The sequence below is a fragment of the Chiloscyllium plagiosum genome, chromosome 4 (assembly GCF_004010195.1).
Source record: "Chiloscyllium plagiosum isolate BGI_BamShark_2017 chromosome 4, ASM401019v2, whole genome shotgun sequence".
Classification (NCBI taxonomy): Eukaryota; Metazoa; Chordata; class Chondrichthyes; order Orectolobiformes; family Hemiscylliidae; genus Chiloscyllium; species Chiloscyllium plagiosum.
In genome coordinates, this window is record NC_057713.1 from 135,836,145 (window position 1) to 135,860,046 (window position 23,902).

Consider the following 23,902-nt stretch of genomic DNA (forward strand, 5'->3'; position numbering starts at 1 on the left):
TTTTTCCCCGGGTACAATAGAGTGTTACAAGGGGACATAAATTTACGGTGAAGGGTGGAAGGTATAGGGGAGATGTCAGGGGTGGGTTCTTTACCCAGAGAGTGGTGGGGGCATGGAATGCGCTGCCTGTGGGAGTGGCGGAGTCAGAATCATTGGTGACCTTTAAGCGGCAATTGGATAGGTACATGGATGGGTGCTTAAGCTAGGACAAATGTTCGACACAACATCGTGGGCCGAAGGGCCTGTTCTGTGCTATATTGTTCTATGTTCTATGAGTGTGAAGAATGTTTTAACAAGATCATGATACATAAATCCTATTGATTATACACTATTTAGATAATCAGAGCAATGGGTTCTCATCTCTCGCCATGGGGACTCCAGAACCTTTGCTCTCTAGCCAAATTGAGGAAGGATTAACCAGTATCTCAAAAACTATACATTCACATGGATAGCAAAAGACTTCAGTCTCTGTCGCCACAAAGTAACTCTGCTTCACTGAAGCATCAGAGACGATTTCTATCACCCTCAAAAACAGTCACGCTCAGTGGTGTGTTAGTTGCAGAGTCAGACACTCCCACGCGAGCGCTAATTTGTCTCTGATTCCATTCAATAGTATAATTATAGAGTTGAGTGGTATGGCACAAAGGTGGGACTCCAGTAGCAGTTGACAATCAATTGAAAAGCCAAGAATGACAGCTGCAGATTGATGCTTTCACCCCAGCTGAGATGATGTGGTATCAAATTGAAGCTCTGAGCTCTCCTCTTCATTCATGCAAATTATCCCATTGTTGCTCAATTCTGAAGATGACCGTGGGTTTTATAAAACCACAAACACACATGCAATTAACAGTGACGTCATTTCAAATTCTGGATTTTAAATGTTCAAATAAAAGTAGAAAATAGTATAGCAAATCTATTCTTTCTGCAATCTGTAATGGGCATTTTTCAACTATCTTGTGGGATATTTCACATGTATCCCAAATTCCAAAGTAAATGGAGTAAAGCTGCAGGATTTACATCATCTTTATCATTTATGTTGCTTCTAGATTGCAGTTGCAGGAGAACCTTTACGTTCCATTTCCTCATGTTCCCTGCAGCTGCAAAAGCGAGGTCCAGATGTCGTGTTGGCTGTCTCTTGTTGGGGTTAACGACATCATCACATAGCTGAAGATGAACTTGAAGTGAAAAGGAATGGATCAAACTGTTGTAGTCCATATTGGAATGAATGATCTAGGTAGAAATAGGAATACTTTGCTGAGCTTGTTGAGTCCAAATTAAAAAGAATGTCAAGTGTGATAATTCCTACATTGCTAACTGAACAACATACCAATTGGTATAAAGTCAGGTAGATTAAAAACAATAAATGTGTGGCTAACAGGGTGGTGTGGGAACATGGGATTTCAATTCACAAGGCAATGGCACCTGTACTCCGGCAAGACAGCACTGTGGTGTTGGCATGGATTTCTTAAAGTGAGCTAAAATGGCCTGGTGAAGCACATTACTGAGGCTGCAGATAGGGATTTAAATTAATAAGGGTGGTGCTGTGTGAGCGGAGACTTGGAAATTAAAAAAAGATTATGACTATGGAACAGTCTGACAACGTGATAAGGGTTGAGTGTGTGGTGCTGGAAAAGCACATCAGGTCAGGCAGCATCTGAGGAGCAGTAAAATCGATGTTTCAGGCAAAATCCCTTCATTAGGAATCAGGATAAGCAGAGCTAGACAGGAAAGGCTGAAGCTGAAATGTTTGGTGGTAATGATGTCAGTCAGCAAAGTTCATGGTTGGAATAGCAAAAATTTTTAATAAAGGCTTAAATGATAAATCCAGAAATAAAATGGATGGACTGGTGTAAGAAATTTATTGATAATTTAGATCAAATCACCATTAGAGACATGGTCACAATGTGACCAAGGTTGGCAAATAAATATTCTAGAGTACACGTTTAAAATAAAAAAGGTAGAATAAAACAGGAATAACACCAAAGATAATAGCGAGAAAAGATTTTAGTTTAGAAATCAGTATGTGATGTGTTTGGGAATAACAAGGGCCAGAAAAAACTGCTGCTGATGGCAGTAGTTTATAGGTCCTTGAATGTACTGATGGACAGAGCAGTAAATACTGAAAATTGCAACAAATGGAATCTTGTGGGAGACTTCACCTTGATAGGGACTATACCAATCAAAACAACAAAAACGGTATGGAAGATGAGCTTCTTCAAATGTTTCACGATAGCTTCCACGATGGCATCAACCAGGCAGGATTGTGTAATATGGATGTTAGTTAGAAATGATCACACAGCATTGTTAAATCCCAAACTTGGAAGAGACATGAAACACAAATAATCTTAAACTTAAAAGTCTTTTACGTTGGTACAAAGAAAATTGGGTAAAAGATTTGCAGGTAAAAGTGAGACATTTAAATAAACTATTAAAATTGTCCAAAACTTTATTTCATTGAAGAACAAAGAACAAACCATCCACAATCAGTAACATTAGAGATCAGATTCCCTAGTGTGTGGGAACAGGCCCTTTGGCCCAACAAGTCCACACTGACCCTCCGAAGAGCAACCCACCCAAGACCCATTTACCCCTGACTAATGCACCTAACACTATGGGCAATTTAGCATGGCCAATTTACCTGACCTTTGGACTGTGGGAGGAAACTGCAGCACCTGGAGGAAACCCAGACACGGAGAATGCGCAAATTCCACAGACAGTTGCCAGAGGCTGGAATCAAAACTGGGTCCCTGGCACTGTGAGACAGCAGCATTAACCACTGAGCCACCCCATAGAATTATATTAAATATAGGACTGAAGAGCAGTCAAATCAGACTTGGTGTCAGCTCCATGTTCCTGTCTGCTATCCCTGACCGTCTCTCCTTTATCTATTAGGATAGTCAATGATCCAATTAAATTAACTTCCAACGTTGCAAAGAACAATAATAATTAGGAATGTTTTATGAACCAATGGGCCACCAAATAATTGATAAAATCCAGAAAAATGAGAATAAACCAGCCAGGTATATTTTTTAAAAAGTGCCTTTTGTAAGTTTATTAGAATAAATAAGCTAAATTGAATATTGGCCCTTTGAGTGAGGGAACTATTCACAAGGAATCAAATGGCAGAAACATTCAACAGATACTTTGTGCCTATCTTCACAGTTGAAGACAAGTTATGTATCTGACAAAGGCTAATCAAGAACTAAATGTAAGAGGAAATTAAGGGAGCAAAGTATTGGAGAACTTGAAGGGCTAAAATCCCAACAAATGTCCAGAAACTGATGTCCTCTATCCTAGAGTTTTAAGAGATAGCTGTCAGGGCACTGGCTATGATTTTCCAAAATTCATTAGTTTCTAGAATGGTCTCAGTAGATTGAAACCTGGCCAAAGAAACACTGCTATTCAGAGAAATGAAGAGACAAAGTCGGACTCTAGGCCAGTTAATCTGATATCAATTGTATGGAAAGAACAATGTGAAGAAGATATTATCAAGAAAATTTTTATAATGCAATGAAAAACTCAGAGCAGATCAGAGCCAACATGACTTTACAAAAAGGAAATTGGTTGAGCGACTTTGTAGCTTTTTAGAACATGCAATTAGTCAGATAATTAAAAGGGGAACCAGTAGATGTAGTATCACATAGACCATGTGGATGTTGACCTTTGAAACTTTGGGAAATCTTTAAAAATCAACCCCTGGATTTGGAATCAACCTGTTCAGACATATTATAGACCTCTAGGAGATGAGATACTGGGATGTACTGGCCCAGAGGTAGGGCAGGACCACTGCATCACAAGATTCCAAGGGATTGATTTATAAGCTTGGTTTAAAAATATGAACTGCCATTACTGATGTAAAGTACCATTTTGAAAAGTGAAAAAAGACCAGTAATTCAAATTAAATCAATGTCTCATTTCTGTTTAATGAAATAACTCCACCTTAGGTTGAAACACAATGAAATTGTCTTCTGCACAAAATTCTTCAAATTCTCCTGGATCACTTTGGCTGGGACATCATTGGGATTGCACTCTGGATCAGATGGAGCACTTTCCATTTTATCATCTTATCACAACAACATTTCTTCCCATTGAACTGGATATTCCTAATTCTTTGAAAGATCTGGATATTTGGTTGAATATATTAAAATTCTTGAATGTTTATCCATGTTGCCATATGTGACATATTGAGTATGCATGTTTTGCTGCTAACTGGCAAATCAATAGAAACCAGTAATGTTGTCTGTCTGAGTAATCTTGGTCTTCTGCCACAACATGAGATTTGTTTCATTCTGCACCAAGTGCCAATTGCTCTTAAAACTCAAATATCTACATATGCAATTCTGGTGACAATAAAACCATTTTGACAATTTCAAGGATCCATTTCAATACAAATTTCTCAAGTTCAGACTTGTCCCTGTTCTAATGGCTTTGGGCAATTTTTTCCAGATTCAATTCCTTCTTCCAGGTTTGCAATGGCTTTTCACGAACAACAAATTTCCTCAATATGGAAGTTAATAGATGAGTTTGCAAACATTACGATTATTGACTTGAAACCAGCTCAGTTCTTCATTCTTTTAGGAGGATGCCACTTAGTCAACACGCATGGTCTGCTTCTTGATAGTGTATATTAAAATCTCATTCCATCTTCATTACAACCTGCATCATCTACTTGATCTATCAGCTAATGTACAAGGTGAGCATTACCAAGTTTAGGCCAAAATGAGATCACCTTATGGGCCATGATCTATGATACTTGGATTTCCAAAAGGCATTTACAAATATGCCTCACACAAGATAGGGCTCATGGAATTGGGGTGCTGTAATCGTAGAGAGAGAAAATTGATCAATAATCAGGAAACAAAGGAAAAGTGATTTAAAAGGGTCTTTTCAAGTTAGCAGGCAGTGTCCTGTGAAGTTCTCCAATGGTCAGTGACCTCATTATCTATGTTTGATGATGATGTGAATGTTTAGTAGTTACAACTATCTACTAGGAGGTACACTAAGATGCGATGTAGAGATTTGGATCAGTTAAGCAAGAGAGCAACAGGTGGCAGATGAAGAATACTGTGATGAAATGCAGGGTCGTTCGCTTTGGTCATGAGAAAAAATAAGCAGTTTTTAAAAAAATGGTATGACATTTGGAAGTACTGTTGTTCAAAGGGACTTGAGTACGCCAGCACAAGTAACACAAAAGTAGAATACAGCTGCAGCAACCAATTGGGAAGGTAAATGGATTCTGCTAGGAAACTACTGTGCAAATATGTCAAAATACATTTCAATAAATGAGTACTTTTCACAACACTCTACAGTATAACAATATACATTTTTTAACTAACAACGTAATTTTTACTCCAGTGTGCATACTGGTGAGTTGTCTTTGTAGCTGAAAGGGGAAAGGATAGAATTTTAATTTGAGAGTGGGTGAGAGACGCTATTGGAGACAGGCAGATGGGTATAAATCATATGGGAGGCCACAGTGATGGAAGAAGGGCATGAGACGTGAGGGGTGAAGCTGGAGGAACATTTCATACTTTTGTTGGTTTTAGTTTTCTAAAACAATCCTGCCTTTCTGGACACACTGCCTCAGAAACTTGTATCCTCCTCCACTCTCCTCATGCTGCCCTAAATCAGAAACGGAAGATTTGGATGGGTTTGTGGAGCTATGGTCTCCCATGTCTTTGTGGAACTGATTCAGGAACAAAAATCAAGGTTCTACTTTTTAGGAGGAACATTTTCAGAACTCCCAAGTATTGGCAGGATAATAAAAATGAAAAGCATTCATAGCAACTGGAAAAGTTAATATATTGAACTAAATAAACTCATTAAAGCAAGTTTTGAGACTATTTGTAGCTCAGGTTGAGGTTCTGGATGGTTCATTTCCAGACGTTTCGTCACCCTACTAGGTAACATCTTCAGTGTGCCTCCAGGCGAGGCACTGCTGATAATTCCTGCTTTCCATTCATATGTTTCGGTTGATGTCATTTCCTGTGGTGAAGTCACTTCCTGTTCTTTTTCTCAGGGGGTGGTAGATGGGGTCTAGCATGATGTGTTTGTTTATAGAGTTCCAGTTGGAATGCCATGCTTCTAGGAATTCTTGTGTGTCTCTCTGTTTGGCTTGTCGTAAGATGGATGTGTTGACCCAGGTGAAGTGGTGTCCTTCCTTATCCGTATGTGAGGATACTAGTGAGAGAGGGTCATGTCGTTTTGTGGCTAGTTGATGTTCATGTATCCTGGTGGCTAGTTTTCTGCCTGTTTGTCCAATGTAGTGTTTGTCAGAGTCCTTGCACGGTATTTTGTAAATTATGTTAGTTTTGCACATTGTCTGTATAGGGTCTTTCAAGCTCATTAGCTGCTGTTTTAGTGTGTTGGTGGGTTTGTGGGCTACCATGATGCCAAGGGGTCTGAGTAGTCTGGCAGTCATTTCCGAGATGTCTTTGATGTAGGGGAGAGTGGTTAGGGCTCCTGGATGCATTTTGTCTGTTTGTTTGGGTTTGTTGCTAAGAAACCGGCAGACTGTGTTCAGTCAAACATTTAATAGAAAGCAGGAATTATCAGCAGTGTTTCGCCTGAGGCCCACTGAAAATGTTACCTACTAGGGTGACGAAACATCTGGAAATGAACCTTCCAGCTCAGCGAACAAACCTACATCCATTAACTCATAATTGCTATAATTTATTCTCCTTTGGACTTTGTATTCTAATCACAACTGATTCTTTTTAAAAGCAGTTAAGCATTAGATATGATTAACAATGTGAAGTGACAAACTAACATCTCATGGTGTCATAATTTTTGATTACGATAAACACACAAAGATGTGAATAAATGGTACTTGCTACCAAATTAATTTTCTACAGTTTAATGTATACTCAAATAACTCAGATTTAACAAGAAATGGTTAACATCTGAGGGTAAGGGACAAATTTCCAAAAGTGAAAATCTTAAACAACTTCACATTTCCATACAGAACAACTCCTTTTGAAAGCTGCAATACTGGATTTATTATTCACTGACTGTAGAAAAAATTGTAACTCACATCACAAGAAATACTGCATTACAATTTCAAGGCTCCTCTTCAAGCAGGTTATTGTAGGTTTTGGAAAGTATTTGCTGGAAATCAGGCTACCGCTAACCAAATTTAAACTCACTGTCAGATATCAGCAGTAAAAGATAGCATTACAACACAATGGCAGTTGGGAATTCCCACCTCCCCTAAAACAGCCCTTGGCTTATCAATAGCCAACACCATGTTTGGTGCTTTGGGCTACACAACATTGCCTGAGTGAGAAAGGCAGTTTAATCTGATGGATATTGATTTTAGAAGACACCCAAACTATAGGCTGTACATTATATCAGCTTTTTTAACTGATGGAAACAGAACAGAATATAATGAAACCAGGATGCCTAATACTGAATTGGTTTAATAATAAAGCTAAATTTCATTGTATTTTTAAGTACATGTATTGTCCATTTGTAAACATTTACTTCACCAACAAAAACCAAAAAAAAACCTTTTTCAGAATACGGTATGTGTTTCTATTGCTACTAAGCAATGCAACTAGTGAATACCAATCAGAATTTGGTTTCTCTAGACTTTTGCTTGTTCTACAGTACATGTCACTGCATATCATGGGTCACTTTTATTAAAAGCATTGTTACTACAGTTGGCAGCAATTTACATCTTATCTTACATGATAGCAGTTTTCAAAATTGTTTAAAAAAACATCACAACAAAGAAAACATACATTTACAAAGTCATGTTTGTAAACTTCAATGCTAGTAGAACTGAGGTAATGCTGTTTAGCTTTGTGGCTAAAGTAACAAAGTCCTTTCTTTAGAGAAATGTACCTGAATTTTGTTTATAACAGTGCATTACAAGAAAAAAAAATCATGAGACAATGCAAATCAACTGTAGTTTAAGTCAGAAATTGTGGTCACCCTTTAGGTGTTTTATTGTCCAGATTTTTTTTTAAAAAAACATTCAACAGCTGCCAAGTTATTGCTGTGCCTCTGGGGTGAGACTTTCACACTATCGTGGGGATTGTCAGTGTGGACTCTATTTACAGTCAAATCTATAGGCATGATATGTTCTACAATGACTCTTGTCCATCTGTGCTCTTCACAGCAATGTTAAATATACATCTTCATTATTCCTTTAGAAGCAGAACTGCTTCGGTCACTAACAATCACATGCCATGATTGAAGTTTGCTGCCTATCTCAAATTTACTACTGGTGAAAAACGAAAAGCAGGGCATTTGTTTCAACTTCATTGCTTAAATTCAGACACAATTTTGTACTTGATATCGCTTCTATGATAATAAATAATGCACTGCATAATACTTATGACCAAGACATCTTTGACATCTGCATAACATGACTTGGAACTTTGCTACACTATGTTACAGAGATAGCTTAAAAAACTATGTGTGGACATTTAATGAATATGTAAACAGTAGGACTACAACTTGAAGAGTTTTAAAACACTTAAGTAACTGGAAATGTAATTAATCCTCATCATCATCATCTCCCTCAACTGAGTCCAACCCTGTCGCCTGTGCCAACTCATCTTCCACAAGAGAAGAATCTGCTGCTTTACTTGGGCTTCCCATAGGATCACTGTCATCTGAATTGGCTTCGCCTTCAATAACACTGTTGTCCTCAGTTTTTCCATCTGTCTTATCCTCCTTATCATCATTTGAGCTTATTGTGCTCTGTAGTCCAGCCAGTGTATTATGAGAAAAACCAGACAAAGTCATGCCCAGACCAGGAGGAAGAAACATAGATGGGTAGAATAATCCAGGAGCCATAGTGGAAAGTAAGAATGGGTTGAAAGCAAGAGGGTTGTTGGATAGTCCAGTGTTTGAAGGAGCTGTGAAAGAACTGGAACTTGCATTATTAGAATCAACTGCAGATTCAGCACTGTTTATTTCCTTATCTTCATTTTCCTTATCATTTTCTTTATCATTTTCTGTTTTAGAGGAAATGCCACTTTCTGTTTCGCTTGGACCCGATGTTGCTGAAGTACCAGGCGTAGCAGTCAAGGGGTTACTTAACAAGCTTCCCAGTCCAAACATATTGGGTAGCCCTGCCATGCCTGGAAGCATCAGTGGTAGTAAGGAAGCAGGGTTTTTTGCATCTCCTCCTGTAGCTGTTGTAGCAAGACTTGACGGGAAGCCCATCAATCCAGCTAGCTGAAGATTCTGCAGGTTCTGTAAATTCTGCAGGCTTGCTAGATCCATACCAGCAAAGAGACTGTTCATCAGTAGTGGGTTTATTCCTGAGGCTGAAGCAGCAGCAGCAGCTGCAGCAGCTTTGGCAATCTCACTTTTAGGTCGCCTCCCTCTTCGACTTGCTCCTTCCTCTCGAACAACTGGGCCAGTGAGAACACGATCAAACATGGACTCTGGTAGAAAACCCTGAAAAAACAACTTTTATGTAATTGCTATAATTCCTAAATTTCTCTAAACGTTCCCTTTTGAAACACAAGGAAGAACCAATGACCCGTCCTTTTTCAGCATTATTTAACAAATACTATAAACAGCAGGGACAAAAACACAAGTTCAAAAGTATTGTCACTACTCCAGGAAAGAGAATAGTCTCTCCCAGAATTTATGAATCATATAGTGGACTTGTACAGTTCAGTCTTACACAATCAATTTCATCTTTACATTGTGGTATGTATTGAAGAATAACATTTTAAGTTGACTTTCAGGCATTTCGAAGCAAATCAGTGTGTGCTATAGTTTAATTAAAAAAAAAGTAAAGTGCAGTTATTAGCTATAACCTGACACAAAGTTGACGATCTACCAAATACATGATCTGTGCTGACTGAATACTGAAACAAACCTCAGTTTCCAAAGTCAAAAGACATTTTCTACAGCCTGAGTGAGTGAGTGTATTTATTTTGTTTCGTTAATACAAACATAAGACTGGAATAGCTCCACTTACAGACTGCTTGACAACATCAGCCCAGTCAGGTGCAACAGCAAACTCAGGATTTTCTTCAAGCCACCTTGGTAGATCCTTCATTGGTGGGGCCATGGCACCACCCATCTAAACAAATTCAGGGAGACAAAAGATTAATACTTTGGGTAGCGTATTCCTTTCTATTACACGGACTTTTAGATTTAGGAGAGTTGAATACAAGTTATTTACATAGCGTCATTTACTGAAAGATATTTCCCTTTGACAAGTTTACCAAGAAAATTCAGCATTTCCAAATCATCGCAAACAAAATTACCTTCCAGTGGCTATTAATGAGGGTGTGAATACAAGTTGCCATGCTCCTAAACTAGCAATCACCTCTATATAGACAATAAAGAAATTAAACTGTTGATTATTTAAGTAATAGTAACAAGGAAAAATATACACAATCATTTTCAACAGGTCTATCATTTGGATTATCATAATGCAGCAAGCAATCCCCTCTAAAAAAACTGTTATAGAAACTGATGTTTTATCACCAGGTTTTCAGTTTCAAAGACTACAAAACAATTTTATAAACTTAGTTATATGTAAGACAATTCACAAAATTTACATGTGCACCCTGAAAATACAAAGCACTTTGCTTAATACTTTTAAGACCCATGATGTTACATGTGTATATATGTTTTCCTTCACAACGTTAAGTCAAGTGTATGGCTAAGCCAACTAAATCAGAAATCTTAAAAGTTACAATGAAATATCTGTGGAAATGCACACAAGGGAATAAACTACTTTTCATTACAAGTTGGTGGGCGGCGCAGTGGCAAGCACTGCTGCCTCACAGCGCCTGAGACCCGGGTTCAATTCCCGCCTCAAGCGACTGACTGTGTGGAGTTTGCACGTTCTCCCCATGTCTGCGTGGGTTTCCTCCGGGTGCTCCGGTTTCCTCCCACAGTCCAAAGATGTGCAGGTCAGGTGAATTGGCCATGCTAAATTGCCCGTAGTGTTAGGTAAGGAGTAAATGTAGGGGAATGGGTCTGGGTGGGTTGCGCTTCAGCATGGACTTGTTGGGCCGAAGGACCTGTTTCCACACTGTAATGTAATCTAATCTAATCTAATGTAATCTAAAAAAAGTTCGAATAAAATATCCATTAAATCATTGTAGAGTATGAGAAAATCAAATGGCAGGTTTACCATCCCATGATAAATGTAACACTGTTGTGGTTCTGTTTGTCAAGCTGGAAATTTTTGTTGCAAACGTTTCGTCCCCTGTCTAGGTGACATCCTCAGTGCTTGGGAGCCTCCTGTGAAGCGCTTCTGTGGTGTTTCCTCCGGCATTTATAGTGGCCTGTCCCTGCCACTTCCGGTTGTCAGTTTCAGCTGTCCACTGTAGTGGCCGGTATATTGGGTCCAGGTCAATGTTGACAACTGGAAGCGGCAGGGACAGGCCACTATAAATGCCGGAGGAAACACCACAGAAGCGCTTCACAGGAGGCTCCCAAGCACTGAGGATGTCACCTAGACAGGGGATGAAACGTTTGCAATAAAAATTTCCAGCTCAGCGAACAGAACCACAACAACGAGCACCCGAGCTACAAATCTTCACCCAAACTTTGAATGTAAGACTGCATTTACAATTTATTCAATGTGCCTTTAACTTACTGATCTGAAGGTATTTTACATGTACACCTGCTAAAAGAATTGACAAATTAAATGATGAAAAATTAAGTATACCTCATCAATTTGGTCAATAAACAGGGGCTTTGGCTCAGAAGTTACATATTCCAGTGCTAGTTCAGAACGTGAGCATCAGTGTAGTAATTAGAGTGTTTTCATTATCATAAGTTCTGTACTTTGGATGTATCACTAATCTAATTGATTATTTGATTATCCTGGTGCTTATAAAAAACATTTATCAGTGCTATTCAAAGAGCTGCAGAGAGTATGGTATCCCATCCCATCCCTGGTATCCCATCACAAAAATATTTACGAGTACAAAAAGCAGGACAAATCCAACCCAGCCAAATACTGCCCCATCAGTCTACACTCGATCATCAGTAAAGTGACGGAAAGTCTCAGTGCTATGAAGCAGCACCTGCTCAGCAAACCTGCTCAGTGATGCCCAGTTTGGGTTCTGCCAGGGCCACTCAGCTTCTGACCTCATTACAGCCTTGGTTCAACATGGACAACAGAGCTGAATTCCAGAGGAGAGGGGAGAGGGACAGCCCTCAACATTCAGGCTGGATTCGACCATATGTAGCATCAAAGTGCCCTACCAAAACTGGAATCAATGAGTATCGGGGGCACTGGGTTGGAGACATAGTTGGCACATATGAAAATGGTCGTAGCTGTTGAAGGTCTGTCATCTCAGCTCCAGGACATCTCTGCAGGAGTTCCTCAGGGTAGTGTTTTTGGCCAAACTATTGTCAGCTGCTTCATCAATGATCCTCCCTTCATCATAAGGTCAGAAGCGAGGATATTCACTGATGATTGCTCAATGTTCAGCACCATTTACGACTCCTCAGATACTAACGCTGCCCATGTTCAAATGCTATAAGAAATGGACAACATCCGATTTTGACAGACAAGTGGTAAGTAATATTTGCACCACATAATTCTCAGGCAATTATCATCTCCAATTAGATACAATCTAACCACTGCCCCTTGACATTCAACAGTGTTCACATCACTAAATTCCCTATTATCAAACATCCTTGGGAGTATCATTGGCCAGAAACTTACCTGGACTTTCCATACAAACATAATGGCTACAGAAGGAGATCAGAGGTTAGGAATGTTGTGGCAAGTAACTCACCTCCTAACTCCCCAAAGCCTAACCACCATCTACAAGGCACAAGTCAGGAGTGTGATGGAATACTCCCCACTTGCCTGGATGGGTGCAACTCCAACATCACTCAAGAAGCTCAAAACCATCCAGGATAAAGCAGCCGTCTGACTGGCACCACATCCACAAGTATCCATTCACTCCATCACCAGCACTCGGTCGCAGCAGTGAGTACTATGAAAAAGATTTTCAGACAAACCCATGAGATCTGTCAGATCTATCTTCCAAACCCATGACCACTTCCATCTAGAAGGATAAAGGCAGCAGCTACATGGGAGCACCACCTCCTATAGGTTCCCCTCCAAGCCACTCAGCATCCTGACTTGGAAGCATATCGCTGTTCCTTCACTGTCACTCGGTCAGAATCCTGGAATTCCCTAACGGCATTGTGGGTCAACCTACAAGCAGGTGGATTGCAGCGGTTCAAGAAGGCAGCTCACCCCCACCTTCTCAAGGGCAACTAGGGATGGGCAATAAATGCTGGCCCAGCCAGCAACGGACACATCCCATGAGTGATTTAAAAAACTGGTCACCTATCCTGTTGACGTTGGTGGGATCTTGTCATACACAAAGTAGCTGTCATGTTGATCGTAATAATAGACTGGTTAATATTTAACTTGCCAAGTCTATGCTATTTCTCTGCAAAAGCATATCATGAAGACCAACACCCCTTTTCTCCGTAATTCTGCAACATTTTCTTTTCACACACATTGTCACTGCACTTAAGAAGTAATTTACTGGTTACAAAGAAATTTGGCAAGTTTAGTAATAAAAATTTAACTGGCACTATACACAAAAAAGATCAGTACATCAGCGCTCATACTGTTCTCAAACCTGCTTGAAAATTCAACGTGGTACAAAAGAGAAGCTAATTTCAGTGCTGACAAAAGATAAATGGCTTAAGTGATTCGAGGTCAATCAGATAACCAGTTCTCCCTCTTTACATAGCCATACCTTTTTCCCATTTCTTTTATTAACAACAGGCACTCTTTCATCTCCTGTCAAAGTGTTCACATCCAGTTTGTTAGGATTTCTACAGCGATGCCTTTTCTGTTTAGGTTTTTGAAATGGGGTCAACAGCACCTCACCACTCTTCTGCAAAAGAGGGAAAAAAATCAAAAAGTTCACTTGCATCCTTTGGCTAATATACATTTAGTAAAACATTCACAGCTCTACGAATACCTGACAAAATGGCTGTAATTTCTACAAATGCTGCCCTCACAATATACAAAGAGGTTTTGGCAAATTTTCGACTTCATATGCTTACGTGATGAGAAATTCGTAGTAGCTGCATTTTAGTGGTAACTGTTCTGTTGAAATATTGTTTACAAAACTAAAACAATGGCTCTGGAAAGGTCACAAACCATGTTTTACACTTTGTTCCAACGGAATTATTTCCAAAAAATCTAAACAGTTTACAATCATATGACCCAGATTCCAACTACAAGCTTTCGGATTTCCTGCTATGCTGGTCTTCAACTGCACACCTGCTCTGAATCAGAATCCTGAGGCTTGCTTTGATGAGACTGTGGTCAGTTAAATTCTTTTTAACAGCAAAAGGCCAATGGACCAAACTGAAGAAAAGTTCGAGAAGATGCAGAACATTGGACAAGAATTTGAGCTACATAATACAGATTTGTTTTAAATAATCAAACAGAGATAGAGGAGGTGTTAGGAGACATGGAGAGATTACAAACTCCAACTTCATAGCTGGACTAAAAAAAAACACTAACGTTTGAACTCGTGAAGTGATTAAAAAAATCCCACTGCACCACCTTCTCATATATAACCAGAGAATATGGCAAACCTGTTATAGTAAATAGCTATGTTTGAAACTAGATGAATCACAGGGCTTGAGTGAAAAACAATTTCAACTTATTAAATGGAGGCTAACAACATTTAGGGTACATTAGTTAACTATTACTTGCCATATATGATGCATGTGTCACAGATTGGAAAATCTAAGGATCAAACTAAACTTCCCAAAAAATTACAGATCCAATGAATAAAAACTGTGGCAAACTGAAATATATAGTATAATTTTATATGAATGTCTCAGTAATTAATCCATGTGATTGTTAGCATGGGTAAGCAACAGCTTTGCAGATTACAGCAAGCCTGGTAGTAACAACAGAATTCTACTTGCACATCTGGTGCAAACTAGCAGTTGAGAATAATATTTTTTTTACGAGTTTTGAGAAGATTTGTAGCTTAGGTTGAGGTTTGGGACGTAAGCTTGCTCGGTGAATTGCAAGGATCGTTTTCAGATGTTACATCACCATACTAGGTATCATCATCAGTGAGGCTTCAGTGAAGCAAAGGTATTAGTGACCCGCTTTCTATTTATGTGTTTAGGTTTCCTTGGGTTGGTTATGTCATTTCCTATGGTAATGTCAGTTCTGGTGGTAATTTTTCTCAGAGGGTGGTAAATGGGGTCCAAGTTGATGTGTTTGTTGAGTGTGTTCTGGATGGAATGTCATGCTTCTAGGAATTCTCGTGTGTGACTGTTCGGCTTGTCCTAGGATGGATGTGTTGTCCCAGTCGAAGTTGTGTCCTTCCTCATCTGTATGCAAGGATACTAGTGAGAGTGGGTCATGGCTTTTTGTGGCTAGTTGATGTTCATGTATCCTGGTGGCTAGTTTTCTGCCTGTTTGTCCAATGTAGTGCTTGGTACAGTTCTTACAAGGTATTTTGTAAATGACATTAGTTTTGCTTGTTGTCTGTATGGGGTCTGTCAAGTTCATTAGCTGCTGTTTTAGTGCGTTGGTGGGTTTGAGAGCTACCATGATGTCAAATGTCAAAAAACTTCAGAAATCTGAAGAATTAAATAAGATAGACTTCCAAAAAAAGTGAAGCCATATGGATCCAACACACTACACTCCTACGGATTACCCAAAATTGACAAACCAGGAGCCCCCCTCAGACCCATAGTCTCACTACTTGGAACACCAACTTGCAGATTGGCCAAGGAGCTACACCAAAGACTAAAACGCTTAGTAGAAGACTCACTCCACTCCATTCACTCCACCCAAGAATTCCTCAAAACCAAAGACACCAAGATAGAAGAGGATGAAATAATGGTCTCCTTTGACATAACAGCCCTAGAGTCATCCATCAACTCCAACCTGGCCAAGGAAACACTGACTACACTATTAGAAGAACCAAAGACATAGACACCAAACAACACCAACTTCATCACCAAGAACATCATCATCAAGCTAATGGATCTATGCCTTACCACCCACTTCACTTTCGATAACAAAACCTACAGACAAATCAATGGAACAGCCATGCGATCTCCAATATCAGGATTCATAACAGAGGCAGTAATGGAGAGATTTGAACAAACGGCTCTGCCAACCATCCAGCCCAAACTTTGGGTCCGCTAGGTGAATGACACCTTAGTCATCACTAAACGAAACAAATTAGAGAAAACCTTGAAGACCATCAATAGTCCCCTTACTGGCATAAAATTCACTAAAGAGGAGGAAAACAACAACAAACTGCCATTCCTGGATGTCACAGTAGAGTGAACAGCCAATGGGGAACTTCAAACCAGCGTCTACAGGAAAACAACACATACGGACCAATACTGAACGACAGATGCAATCATTCCAACATCCACAAACGAAGCTGCATTAAAACATTATCTCAACAAGCCAACACACACTGCAGCACAGAAGAACTGCACAGAGCAGAGGAAAATCACCTATATAGCGTATTCAAAAAAAGGGGTACCCAATGAACACAGTGCACTAATTTCTCAGCAACAAACACATATAAGCAGACAAAATGCGTCCAGAAAACTCTCCCCTACATCAAAGACATCTCAGAAATGACTGCCAGACTACTCAGACCTCTTGGCATCATGGTAGCCCACAAATCCACCAACACACTAAAACAGCAGCTAATGAACTTGAAAGACCCCATACAGACAACTAGCAAAATTAATGTCATTCACAAAATACCTTGGAGGAACTGTAACAAACTATACATTGGACAAACAGGCAGAAAACTAGCCTGTTTGAACATTAACTAGCCACAAAAAGACATGATCCACTCTCACTAGTATCCTTACATATAGATGAGGAAGGACACCACTTCGGCTGGGACCACAAATCCATCCTAGGACAAGCCAAACAGAGCCACGCACGAGAATTCCTAGTAGCATTCCAACTGGAACTCTATCAACTAACACCGACTTGGACCCCATTTACCATGCTGTGAGAGAAAGAACAGGAAATGACATCACCAACCTAAGGAAAGCTAAACACAAATAGAAAGTGGATCACTAAGAAAGTGCTTCACCGGAGGCGCACTGATGATGTTACCTAGCATGGTGACAAAATATCTAAAAATGAACCTTCCTGCTCAGCGAGCAAACTTACATCTAGTTTATTTTTTGTTCTTGTACAAGACCTTGATCAGACTTCATTTGGAATTGTGTCCAGTTTTAGCCTCCACACACAATAGTGACACTGAGGCTTTGGAAAGATGAAGAACCACAAGATCAGCGGTAAATAATCAGCATGAAAGTCTTAGACTACAGGACAATATAGACAGGCAGGTCAGATGGATTGAACAGTGGCAAATGGAGTTAAACCTAGAAGAATATAATGCTATGCATTTTAGAAGACCTCACAAAGTAACGTTGTACACAATGCATGGTAGGATCCCAGGAAAGAGAGAAGATCAGAGGGATGCTGTTGTGCATGTCCACAGATCCTTGAAGGCAAGAGGACAACTGGATAAGGTGGGTTAAGGAGGCATGCGATACTTGCATTTATTAGCTGAGGCATTGAATACAAGAGGAGGGAGCTTATCATGGAGTTATACATAATGTTAGTTACACCACAGTTGGAATAATTTGTGCAGTTCTGGTTGCCACAAAACAGGATGCATGTGATTTCATCAGAGAGAATGCAGAGGAGATTTTTCAGAATGTTGCCTGGGCTGGAGCTATTCAGCTATGAAGAGAGAGAAGCTCAAAGTTTTTACAGTGCAGAAAGAAGCCATTTGGCCCACTGAGTCTGCACTAATCTACTGAAAAGCATCCCAACCCAGATGCAGCCCTCCATCCTATCCCCATAGCCCCACATTTATCACAGAATACCCACTTAGCCTACACTTCCCTGAACACTACTGTGCAATTTAGCATGGCCAATCCACCCTAGCCTGCACATCTTTGGACTGTTGGAGGAAACTGGAGCATCCAGAGGAAACACACACAGACACAGGGAAGACTCCACACAGTCACCTGAGGCTGCAATCGAACCTGGGTCTCTGGTGTTGTGAGGCAGTGCTAACCACTGAGCCACCATGCTGCTTGTGGTGTATTCTAGTGTATTTCTGAGAATAACTCTCAAGTAACTCAAGTTAAACGAAAGAACTGCAGAAGCTGGAGATCTGAAACAAAAAAAAAGAAATTGCTGGTGAAACTCAGCAGGCCTGGCAGCGACTGGAGTAAGCTGATTTGAAGAGTCACACGACTGGAAATATTGACTCTGCTTTCTCCCCACAGATGCTGCTGTTTGGCTGAGTTTCACCAACAATTTCTATTTTTGTCTCGTATAACCTGTTTGGAATAGTGGCCCTCTTCCAAACAGTAGCAAGTTTCCTCACCTACATGATAGTTAGGATCAGACTTTATGGTTAAACTACAAGTCTCCAACTAGACATGAAAATCTGCAAGCTCATCATATTTCTGATTACAGTTGTTCATACTATAGGGCAGATTGTCCTAAACACTGCATACTATACTTATTCTTCCCAATAATTGACAACTCACTGATATGTTAGTTGATTTACTGTGATAACTATTATAGCATCACTTTCCTGTAGATAGTATATATGTTTAAAAACGGAGAGAGCGGTTCCCTGGGGTGTTTTAGTTTACCTGATGTGTGTCATGTAAAGAAAAGCTTTAAAAGATTTGACGCTGCCTGAAACCTACAAATCAAATATTGTAACAAAAGTTTAAAAAGAAAAGAGATTTGGATTAGGTTTCAGAACTTCCTCTAAATGAATGAAACAAAAAGATAATTATCTATTTCCAGAGATTCTGAATGATATTCTGAGAATAAAGGTAACATATTTCAGTCTAATTTTATTTCCTGCTCTTCAAAAACCCAAAAAACGATATTTCTCCTTAATGGCACTAGTGGTCATAAAAACACAATTAAATACTTTACAAAAGATCAAAGAGAGTAGTGGAACGTTGTGTGGGGAATCTGAGGACATAGGGGAAGCATTTAATGGATACTTTTCATTAGTTTCACATGGGAAAAGGGCAATGTTAGTGAGAATACAGAGACACAGGCTACAAGATTAGATGGGATTGAGGTTGACAAAGAGGAGGTTTTAGCAACTTTGGAAGAGCTGGAAATAGATAAGACCCTGGGTCTGGGTGGGATTTACCTTCGAATTCTCTTGGAAGCCAGGTAGGAGATTTGGCTTCAAAGTTTATGTCATCATTGTCGACAGGACTACTGCCAGAAGACTGGAGGATAGCAAATGTTGTTCTCTTGTTTAAAAAAGGAATTCGGGACAACCCTGGTAATTATAGGCCAGTGAGCCTTACTTCAGTTGAGGGTAAGGTGTTGGAAAAGGTTATAAGAGATAGGATTTATAATCATCTGGAAAAGATGAATTTGATTAAGGATAGTCAACAGAGTTTTGTGAAGGGTAGGTCGTGCCTCACTAACCTTATTGAATTCTTCGAGAAGGTGACCAAACAGGTGGATGAGGGTAAAGTGGTTGATGTGGTGTATATGGATTTCAGTAAGGCGCTTAATAAGGTTCCCCACGGTAAGCTAATGAACAAAATACGGGGTTTTGGGATCAAAGGTGATTTAGTGGTTTAGATCAGAAATTGGCTAGCTGAAACATGACAGAGGGTGGTGGTTGATGGGAAATACTCATCCTGGAGCTCGGTTACCAGTGGTGTGCCGCAAGGATCTGTTTTGGGGCCACTGCTGTTTGTCATTTTTATAAATGACCTGGATGTGGGAGTAGAAGGATGGGTTAATAAATTTGCAGATGACATTAAGGTAGGCAGAGTTGTGGATAGTGCCGAAGGATGTTGCGGGTTACAGAGGGACATAGAGAAGATGCAGAGCTGGGCTGAGAAGTGGCAAGTGGAGTTTAATCCGGAAAAGTATGATACAATTCACTTTGGAAGAAATAAAGGGAATGCACAGTATTGGACTAATGGTAAAATCCTTGGCAGTGTAGATGAACAGAGAGATCTTGGTGTCCTGATTCATAAATCCCTGAAAGTTGCCACCCAGATTGATAGGGCTGTTGAGAAGGCATATGGTGTGGCTGGTGTTAAATGGTAGGGGGATTCAGTTTCGGAGCCACGAGGTCATGCTTCGGCTGTACAAGGCACTGATAAGGCTGCACCTGGAGTATTACGTGCAGTTCTGGTCACCGCATTATAGGAAGGATGTGGAACCTTTGGAAAGGGTTCAGAGGAGATTTACTCGGATGTTGCCTGGTATGGAGGGAAGGTCTTACGAGGAAAGGCTGAGGGAACCAAGGCTGTTTTTATTGGAGAGAAGAAGGTTGAGAGGTTACTTAATCGAGACATACAAGATAATTGGAGGGATAGATGGGGTGGACAGTGAGTCATTTTCCTTGGATGGTGAAGGCTACCATGAGGTGACATTAGCTTTAAATTGAGGGGTGATAGATTTAGGACAGATATTAGGAAGAGTTTCTTCACTCAGTAGTAGTGGTGTGGAAGAGCCTGCCTGCAACAGTAGTAGACTCACTGACGTTAAGTTCATTTAAATGGTCATTGGACATACATATGGATAATAATGGAACCTTGTAGGTTAGATGGGCATCAGATTATTTTCACAGATCAGCACAACATCGAGGGCCGAAAGGCCTGTACTGTGCTGTAACATTCTATGTTCTTAAAATAAAATACTAAAAACTGGAAAAACCTGGAAGCAATCTTTAAGCTTGGGGGACCGTCATTTAGAACAAAAGTTGCAAGTGTAAGATGGACGCCAATTTCAATGGTAACTAGATATTGTATCATGTAAATATGTACTTGCTGTACTTACTGGTACATAACTAGGCATGTCTACAGTGTAAGCTGGATGAACTTTCAGCCATTCCACCAAATCCTTATTCTTAGGTGCTTCTTCTCCCACCAGTCTGGTCCCATCTTCTAAATTAATAACAGGGATGTGCACCTCTGGGTCCAATTGACCAGGAGATGGAATGTTTCTTGGTTGTGATGCTGACTGCACGCTCTCATCAAAAGCTTTGGTCAGTTCCGCATCATCCTGAAAACCAAAATGCATTATTAATAAAGCAAACAGATAATTATTTCCAGATAAATACCAATCAGGAAACCATAGGAAAACCCGAGACATGTACATAAGCAAAGAAAATACTTTCATTCTTATACTTCCATGCACTAATGTCCCATTTTCAGAATGTCAAAGGTATTGTTATTTTATCATTTCTACAGGACACATCCAACAGAATATAGGGCTTTAGTTTAGATACATTCTCAATTCTCTTGTTAACAGTCTTCTCAGTTGAATGGAATTTAGATTCATTTGACTGAGTTTTCCAAGGAAGTAATCTCTTGTGGATTGCCACCCTGTTCCTTTTATTGAGCTATGAAAAGGGTCCACATTTCAAACAGATTCCAAACAGAGCTCCTTCAGAAATGCAAAGTTGTACTTCTATTCTGACAATTGCCTCAGTGCAGAACTGCTCAGGGAGGACAGATCATGCTCTCTTTTACACAGCACTCTGCTGTGGTATTCTGAAATGTAAGCCCAGTGTCCCAGACAGCCAATTTAACAGCAGCTGAGAGAGGTTAGAATACTAGGAGGGTAAGGTGTTAGGTGGGTGGGTGGGGACGTTAAGGTACCAGTAGGATGCTGGGAGGTGGGGAAAGAGGAGGGTAAGCATATGGAGAAGTTCTGAAGAAGGGTCGCTGGACCCGAAATGTTATCTCTAAATTCTCTTCACTAATGCTGCCAGACCCGCTGAAGTATTTTATAGTGACACAGGAGAAGTTCAACTATTTGCTTAACTGTAGCAGAACTCAATTTTCCAATTTAAATGGTTACTTCTGGAGGGTTCCAGGTAGAGAGACTTACCCAGTGGCATCTTTAATTTTCTTTCGGACTATACTATAAAGGAGATTTCACAGGGTGCCCACACACAATTCCCATCTGTTTGACAAATACAACCAACTGGCCATCAGAAAATTCAAGCTATTGCATCAACACCATGAATGCTGTTGCATCTGTGCAAATTAAATTACATTGTAATTCAGGCTGCTATTGAGCACACCACACTAATGGTATGAGGTGCAAATCCCCTCAGAGAAACACATCTAACACAAGCCTAACTTGACAAAACAGAAATGCTTACGTTACTGCACTCACTCCCAACTTGTAGACTAATCATTGCAAATCCTACCCTAAATGTTTGGGAAGTTGAATTGTTTGAAAACAAAATTTGGAAGAAAAAAAAAGTAGACCAATAAGTGATAACAAAACTATCCTAAGTCCCAACAACTGGGTCTGAGATGCATGCGATTCAGTGCCATAACAATGTGGTTGATTTTTAGATTAGATTAGATTCCCTACAGTGTGGAAACAGGCCCTTCAGCCCAACAAGTCCACACCAACCCTCCGAAGAGTTACTCACCCAGTCCCATTTTCATCTTACTAATGCACATAACACTACGGGCAATTTAGCATGGCCAATTCACCTGCCCTGCACACCTTTGGATTGTGGGAGGAAATGTGCAAACTCCACACAGACAGTCGCCCGAGACTGGAATAGAACCTGGGTCCCTGGTGCTGTGAGGCAGCGGTGCTAACCACTGAGCCAATGTGCTGCCCCAAAGTTTTAGCTCCCCTTTATACACTTAGCAGCTCACTTAGCTGTGAGAGAATGCAGTTATTTCTCAGGCAATAAAATGACAGCCTTTCTAGCAACACCGAGATGCCAAAATTAATTTAGAAGACAATGCATTCTTAGTTCACCAGCTAACTTAGTATATGTTTCGTTAGTACTGTTCAAAACAAGAAAGTTGAACAGTCATTCTGCATAGTTTAACAAAAGTTTGCTGACTGTTTTAATACTAACTGAAGTTCAATTTACACTGTCTGTCTCAATTTTGGTTGGTTTGTTCCTGCAGTAAATTTTGCTTTTAAATACCACAGAAAATAGGAGGGGTTGTGTCCAATCCACCATTTCACAAGGCTGATACTCCATTTCAAACCCATACACCCACTTTCTCCTTGTACCCTTGACACCTTTAACTTCCAAAAAATATCAATTTCTTTGTTAAATATAAACACAATGGCTTGGCTACGACAGCCTTCTGTAGTAGAGAATACCACTAATTCTCATCTCAGTCTGAAATGGGATTATTCTAAAGCTTATTCTGATGCCCACAGCCACAGGAAACATCATCCTTGCATCCAGCCCTGTCAGAATTTTAAATGTTTTGAATAAGATCTCCTCTCATTCATCCAAACTCCAGCGAAGAGGCAAACTCAACCTAATCTATCATGGGGGTTGAGAATTTGGGAGGCAGGGTTAGTACTTTTGCAGATTACACAGAAATTGGTGCTTTGTCGATTGTGAAGAAGATTATCTAAGATTACCGAGGGATCTTAATCAATTGGGCCAATGGGCTGAGAAACAACAGATGGAGTTTAATTTGGATAAATGCAAGATATTGAATTTTGGTAAAACAAACAAGGGCAGGTCTTGTACAGTCAATGGTAGGGCTCTGGATAGTGTATTTAACAAAGACCCTGAGGGGTTCAAGTACATGATTCTTTGAAAGTTGTGTTCTAGGAAAAAGGTTTTTAAATTGGAGACAGTTCAGAAATGATTCATCAGGATGTTGTTGGGACGGCAGAGTTTGAGTTGAAATGAGAGGCTGAATAGATTGGGACTTTTTTCACTGGAGCAGATGAAGTTGAGGGGGTCACTTTATAGAGGTTTATGAAATCATGAGGGCCATAGATAGGGTGAATAACAAAAGGTCTTTTTCCTAGGGTTGGGGGGAGTTTAAAAACTAGGGGGCATATTTTTAAGGTGAGGGAGGAATATTTAAAAGGGACCTGAAGGGCAATGTT

General features: G+C 40.0%; 1 protein-coding gene across 1 annotated transcript in view; it reads right to left on the bottom strand.

Moving 5' to 3' along the window:
* Positions 1-7,618: 7,618 nt before the first annotated feature.
* chd7 (chromodomain helicase DNA binding protein 7) overlaps positions 7,619-23,902 on the bottom strand; it is a 356,622-nt gene continuing 340,338 nt past the window's right edge. The window contains exons 35-38 of the mRNA XM_043689312.1: positions 20,843-21,067; positions 13,722-13,862; positions 9,947-10,051; positions 7,619-9,414 (exon numbers count right to left, since the gene is read on the bottom strand). Of these exons, the coding sequence (XP_043545247.1) occupies positions 8,503-9,414; positions 9,947-10,051; positions 13,722-13,862; positions 20,843-21,067 (1,383 nt within the window). The 3' untranslated portion in view covers positions 7,619-8,502. The remainder of the gene's footprint in view (positions 9,415-9,946; positions 10,052-13,721; positions 13,863-20,842; positions 21,068-23,902) is intronic.